General features: G+C 39.0%; 1 protein-coding gene across 1 annotated transcript in view; it reads left to right on the top strand.

The window, feature by feature from the left end:
• SNX9 (sorting nexin 9) overlaps positions 1-7,144 on the top strand; it is an 81,869-nt gene that overhangs the window by 3,669 nt on the left and 71,056 nt on the right. Inside the window, exons 2-3 of the mRNA XM_008072413.2 lie at positions 2,868-2,942; positions 4,648-4,773. Coding sequence (XP_008070604.1) covers positions 2,868-2,942; positions 4,648-4,773 — 201 coding nt within the window. The remainder of the gene's footprint in view (positions 1-2,867; positions 2,943-4,647; positions 4,774-7,144) is intronic.

A 7,144-nucleotide genomic window follows, 5' to 3' on the forward strand; every position in this document is an offset into this window, starting at 1 on the left:
GGCCACTGCACTCCAGTCTGGGCGACAGAGTGAGACTCCAACTCAAAAAAAAAAAAGCTTATTAGAATGTTAATGTCAATAAACACTACACTCAACTTCAAGTTTCACATATTAGTACAGAAGCTCACATTTTCTATAACCATTCTTTTTGTTAATCTATTTTACATTTTCTAGTTTTATTCTCTAGAATTACATGCACTAGAGAATATATTATATTCAGTATCCTTTTATTCCTTAAAACAAAAGCATTTTGGCTTGAAATTCCTCCAAGCCATTTTCCCATTCTGTAAAGTTTGATTGGGCACCTGCTGTGGATGGGGCTATGTACTCAGTGCTCTTAGGAATAATCATGAAGATACATCAGATTGTTCCCCTTCTCTATAAGGAGCTTGTGATATAAGAGCAAAAATTCAAGATGGCATACAAAAAATTGTCAAAGTTGTTGACACATTACTGTTGGCAGTTCAGCAGAGAAGGAGCCTATTTCTGTTTGTGCTTTAATCAGGACAGGCTTTAATGCAGAAGATGAAATCTGACTAGATAGCTCTTGAAGTATGGATGGGTTTCATCAGACAGAAACGGAAAAACATCCTAGAAAGAGAGAACAGTTGTATCAAAGATGTAGAGATTTTAAAATATTCTGTGCGTGTGTGTGTATATGTTTAAAAAAAAAAAAAAAAGCAATTTCAGCTACTACTTAGTGACAGACAGTGAGTCAGGTGTTTGGCTAAGTATGACTATGCATTCTTTAATGTATTTCCCCCATGAAGTCTATGAGTTAGATATTTTTAATCTTTGCTTTTCTTTACAAGTGAAGGTAATGAGACTCCAAGAAACTAAGTAACTTGTCAAAGATCATTCTGCATGTTAGTGGTAGAATAAGGAGTCAAGGCTGCAACTGCTTGACCTTGAAGTCTTTGCTTTTTCTCTTTATTGGTGAACATTACTTGTAAACAAGTGCCCCAGAGGTACAGTATGTGTATACCAGCAGGAAATAGGCTGAGAAAACTAACTCTAAGGCTGTAGACTTTGGACTTCATTTTGTAATCAGTGAATTAATTTAAGGACTTTATTGGGGAATTGTTGACATTGGTGTAGGGAGATGACATGCCATTGACACTTTAAGGAAATTAATCCAGTGAAGTTTAGAGAATGAATTGGTGTGCTTGGAGTCTTGCGACATGACTTTGGGTAGTACCAGTAGGAATTGAAAGAAAATGGGTACAGGGGACTTGGTAAGTCATACTCATAGGACATGGTACTTAGTTAGATATTGTTGGTGAGGAAAGAGTCAAGGATTACTGATATGTTTGGTCCTTGCACCTGAGAGAATGATGGATTGATTAAAGTACATAAGTCAGGTGGAACTTCTTCGGAGGGACTAAATGAGTTTAGTTATCCTTCCACATTGAGTGGAAGGAATAGTTAGTAGTCAGCCCTGCCTTGTAGCTTTGCATCAGTTTAAAACTGGAAATGCAGAGCCAGAGGTTGGGGCTACAGTGAGGCTGCCTTTCCAGCGTTGTTAATAGTCGGCCCAGAAGGTGCAGGAAGGTGAAGCTACTTTCAGGAAGGGGAGGAGGAGATGCAAGTGAGGACTGTGACAGTGCAGAGGTCAAGGATGGAGAGTGAGGAATGACAGAGGCCATGGTGGTTGCTTAATTATGAGAGTATTTAGAAAACCTACTCGCTATGTCTTAGATCAAAAAAGAAGCACTAGGTACAAAAAGCAGATGTAGTGATTTGGGATAATATGCGAGGGGTATATAAGGAAATAGGCTCCGTTTTTAAATAGGAGACATTAAAGATGCTTTTGTCTACCCATCTGATTTTTTTTAAATGAAGTATTTCATTTTCTTGGTAAAATAGTATTGTCTTCCAGTTGTTGTTGAGGTCAAAATGTGACAAAGTTGTGGCTTAAAATGATTTTGTAAAAGAATATGGCTATCCAGATTCAGGTGATTATGAACTAATTAGGGCACTACTTACAAACTTAAGAAAACAATATTTAAGGGGGAAAAAGTGGGATTTTGTCAAGATAATAGATTGATAAATGGGAGTAGAGCTACACTTTATTATTTAGTTTATTAATATTACTTATCCAGAAGAGCTAAGGTTCTATGGATCAATTTGCTTTTTCTATATAATGGACAGTGGTTTAAACCAATAACCATTCGTTATTGCTCAGAAATCTGCAAGTCAGCTGGATGGTTCTGCTGATCTAGGCAGATTTTGTCTGTAGTCACTTGGAACCAGCTGGGGGCTGAATGGTCTGAGATGGTCTTATGTCTGGGTCTGGCAGTTCTTGGGTTTGACTAACTTTGGGTGTAGCAACAGGGAGATGGGGCCTGTCTCTGTTATCATCTAGCAACCCAAATTCATTCACATAGAGGTTTGGATCAAAGGAGCCAGCTGAAGTGTGCAGAGGCCCTTAAGGCCAGGCTCTGGACACCGGATGATTTCCACCTGATTCTGTTGACCAGCAAGGTCCTGAGGGCAGTGCAGATTCCAGGGCTGGGATGAGCATTCCCTGCTTGATAGTCAGGGCTGCAGCCACTTTTGTCATCCATCCAACCCAGTAAACAGGAGTAATAGAAAGGAATGATAACATGATGGTAAGTTACAAAAAGGCTGGTTTTTTATTTTTGCTCATTATTGTTGAAGCTTGATTTTTCTTGTTTTTAGATTATGTTACTTTCTGGAGTAAAGAGAAGGCTTGGGAATTTAAAACTTTGAAGTGTTAGTTCTGTAGGAATAAACAACTTAATGTTAATTACTTTTTATGTATAACCATTCCCAGCAAATTCTCTGCAGGAAATTCCAACGATCACCTTTTTCTGTTCTTTCTTTGTCTTTGGTGTCTTTATTAGGATGTTGGTGGAGGATGGCTGGAGGGAAGAAACAGCAAAGGAGAGCGAGGCCTGGTTCCCACAGACTACGTGGAAGTAAGGACGCGTCGCTTATTGATTAAAGTTGATCTCTGTCAAGCATCTTTTTATGCATTATCGATTGATAGAGTAGACTGAGTCACTTTTTGTAAAATACAATTTCTATTGTAAACATAATACATGCTAATTATATAACATTGGAAACTACATTGAACTAGAACTAAGAAAAATAATACCTAGAGAGAGACCCAAGCTCCAAAGAGTAACTTCAAACATTCAGATCACATTTCTCCAAGGATATCAACTTTTAATTATGCTGAATAAAAACTCCTATTTTTCCTTTGCTAATACTGTGTAATAGCTGCTGCCTACAATAATGTTTATTGTGCAGTTGGTGTACAAAGTTTGGGTTTATTGTAAGTACATACCTCCCCATTCCATCTCCCATTTGCGTAGACAGAAGGGTATCTTGAATGAGCTGCTGTGAAAATCTCCGTTTTCAGCTCTATTGTGATCGATACCAAGGACAGTGTTACAGCCCTGAATGAGCTCTCCCTGCCTGGGACACACCCACTCAGCTGACAATACCCTCTTCTGAGTCAGCCACTTGGTGCCCCCTGCTGGTTGTCTGAAGGTCTCTCAAAACTGAGTGAGTTTAGTGAGCTTTCCCTCCGCTTGAGTGATAGAAACCAAGGTTGCCAGATGCCCTGTGAGTACAATTGGAGATTAATCAAGAATAAAGTCACCTTTGGTTCACTTCCAAGAAAGAGGAAGGATGCCCCGGGGGGATGTTTACCTGGAGCCTGGTTACAGAGTGGAGAGGAAGGAAGGTAGTCTTTCTGTTGTTCTTGACTGAAAGTGAGTAGGGGGCCTTGAATCCTTCGGAGAATCTGATGAAATCCATAGACTTACCTTAAGGAATGGGTGCCTGTGCACAGTCACCACAACCTTTTCCATACAGCTTCAGGCAGTTCACTGATCCCTGGATTAAGCCACCAGCCTTATGTTTATGTCTCATTTTAGTTCTGTGCACTTTGCATCCAGGAGTCTCATAATTGACAAGACTGAAAAAAATCTGAGGAATTAAGTTGATATTGGCAGTAATAGCATTTTCCAGGATTCTGCTTACTTACAAAAAGGATTAATTGTTACAGGCACTCTTAGGTTTACTTATCTTTTAGGAATATAAACCCCCTCTCTGTACTAAATGGACTGATCCATCAAGCAGAGAATCAGAAAAAGGACACAGTTGAACTCCACAGCACCATCAGTCAGCTGATGTCCAGTAATGGATACTGGGGACCACTTCATCACACAGAAGCAGAATCATATTCTTCTCATGCTCACATGGGACAGTCACCATGAGGGACTACATTCTGGGTCATAAAACATACCTCCACATGTTTCAAAGAAATCATACCATGTCTGCTCTCAGACCACAATGAAATCAGGCTAGAAATTAACAACAGAAGGATCACTGGAAAATACCCCAAATACTTGAAGGTTAAACAGCCCACTTCTAAATAACTCATGGATCAAAGAAGAAATTTCAAGAGAAATTATAAAAATAGTTTGAGCTAAATAAAAATGAAAATACACGTTATCAAAATATGTGGAATGCAGCAAAAGCGGTGCTTGGAAGGAAACTGGCAGCACTGAGGAATATAAGCTCCTTTTCCATATCCTTGCTTGTCCTCAGAGACTCTCTGAAATGACCCTATGAAATGATGATGGAAATGATTGTGGTTCTTTTACTACTTAGATTTTACCCAGTGATGGAAAAGATCAATTTCCTTGTGGAAATTCAGTGGCTGACCAAGCCTTTCTTGATTCCCTCTCAGCAAGCACAGCTCAAGCCAATGCATCAGCTGCCAACAACAATCACCAGGTATGTCTCATGTCATCCCTCCAACTGTGGCTGGTGTCACTGAGAGCAGAGCACATCTGTGAGAGCTTGTGATGCTTGTAGCTCTTGCCATTCTCTTAGAGCATCAACAAAGTAGCTTTTAGGGTTCTGTGTGGCATTTTGCTGAGTATTAACAAAAGACTGACCTGTTAAGCCTGAGAGTGACTATTTTTAAAGTAGATTATAAGAGAAAAGGCAGGGTGTTGATGGAGAGTTGCCTTTAGAAGTCTGTCACTATGTAAACACATACCCCAGAAGTTACATACATCCTCTCAGATGAAGGCAGGCAAAGAAGAGAAGGGTCTTTTGAGGAGGTCAGTGTCAAAGGATGGATCAGGAAATGATTCTCTGACCTTGGCATATTGCTCAGCCTGTCAGAGCTGGAGGCCCCTTCTCCTGCAGGTAGAAACAGTGCATATTCGAGTCGCTGGCAGATGCAGGCACTCAGTGCTTGGTACTCTCATTGTGTTGCTTCTAGAAAACATAGAATGTGGGGGGGACGAGAAAAATACAGGGAAATTTTACATTAATTATAATTAAAACCAGTTTAGGTGAATTTGCCTATTTCCTTTGTCACTAAATGATTACCCAGAGTGAATGACAGGAAAATTGAGAAGATGGATATCAAAATATTTTTGCTGCCTACATTTTTAGGAATAATCGGCATTTGATGTTATTTCTTGATGTTTTTAGCTACATAAAATATTTAAAATTTTATCAGGCCTAATAACCGTAGCACTTATACTTATTTGCTTACAGAGTATCTATCCTAATCTTCCAAGATGGTTCATTATGTCTATTACCATATATTAACTACAGATTTTATACATTTTAAAATAGCTTTTTGCAGACATCTTGAACTATACATTAGTCTGACCCAGATATTTGAAATTCACAGGCAAGATGAATACCGTAGTTGAACTTTTCTTTATTTTGTTACTCTAAATACTTGAGAACATTGGTCAGGTGAAGGTTTCTCACTATGAAGTATGAAGAAATAGTGGTGATGCCTACTTGAAGTTTCACAGCGATTCTCAACCTGAGCCTGTTTGAGGCCTGACACTTCTTCATGGTGGGGCCCATCCTGTGCCCTGCAGGGTGTTCAACAGCCTTCCTGGTCTCTGTCTACTGGATGCCGTAGCACCCCTCTCAGTTGTGACAGTCAAAAATGTCTCCAGGTATTGCCAGGTGTCCCTTGGGAGCAAAGTTGAGATTCACTGAGCTATCCAAAAAAATCCATGAAATGGGTTTGCATTAACAAAAGACCTCATTTTATACAAGTAAATTATAAAGAGATGATCATAGAGTGAACAAAGGAAACAAAAACAACAAATATTCATCTTATCTAACTCAGTACCCTGCTTCAGGCACTGTCTCAGGGTGGGCTGGAACAGTTTAGCTAATGAGCACACATTCAAAATCAGGGTCAACTTTTGTTCTGTTATGAAATATATTCCTTGGTATTTACATGTAGTAATATAAACTGGCATAAGCCTAAATTTTTTTCATCCATGTTATTTATAAGGTGATAAAACCAGAAAAAGTCAGATTTTACTAATTCAATCTAACATCAAATCTAATCACATCCTTTGAAAGCAAAGAAAAAATGAATTGGAACTAGAATGAGCAAAATCCAGAAAGTATGACCATAATTAACTTGAGTATTTGAACTTAATTTAAATCAAGCCAAAAAAAATTTTTGTTTAGTTTTGTTGTTTTGTTGCTAGATAAGGTCTTGCTGCAAAAATATTTTTAATAGCTGTCTCTGATCTCAGTTATCTAGGATATGAGAACAACTTAAATAGGCCAGAATGATGTTACGTTTTATATATACCATGAAAAGTGTCGCAAGTAAGAAACCAGCAACCACTACTAATTGGTAGTTATTAAGATTTTTACTATCAGGTTTATCTATTTTTTCATCTTCTGAATGTGAATAAGGAAACATGTTTGTTCCAGGGCTGTGCTGCTTGTTCTGATTACTCATCCTGGCCTGCCTTCTCTCCCAGGAGACAGTATTGTCCTGAGGTCAAGTACGAGAAGTGTGGCCTCCCCCTACCCAGCAGCCCCCACCCCCCCGCATGTCCCTTGCACACTGCAGGTCTTCAGCTCCCTGCACACTGCCGACTTCTGAGCCAGTGTCTGTTTACTCTTTTTGGCATCCACTTAAATTTTACTCTCTTCCCACACAGGCAAGTTAAAGCCCTACATTTGGCTGCCACTTACCCAGCTTTGTGAGTGCTGTATTTTTCCTATAAGTCACATCTTTTTTTTTTTTTTTTAATTAATCAATATTTTTTATTATGGTTTTGTGGGGTACAGTTAAGGGTTAGGTGTACAATTACGTTTCATG

Source organism: Carlito syrichta, unplaced genomic scaffold (assembly GCF_000164805.1).
Source record: "Carlito syrichta isolate Samal-C Ts95f unplaced genomic scaffold, Tarsius_syrichta-2.0.1 Scaffold315163, whole genome shotgun sequence".
Classification (NCBI taxonomy): Eukaryota; Metazoa; Chordata; class Mammalia; order Primates; family Tarsiidae; genus Carlito; species Carlito syrichta.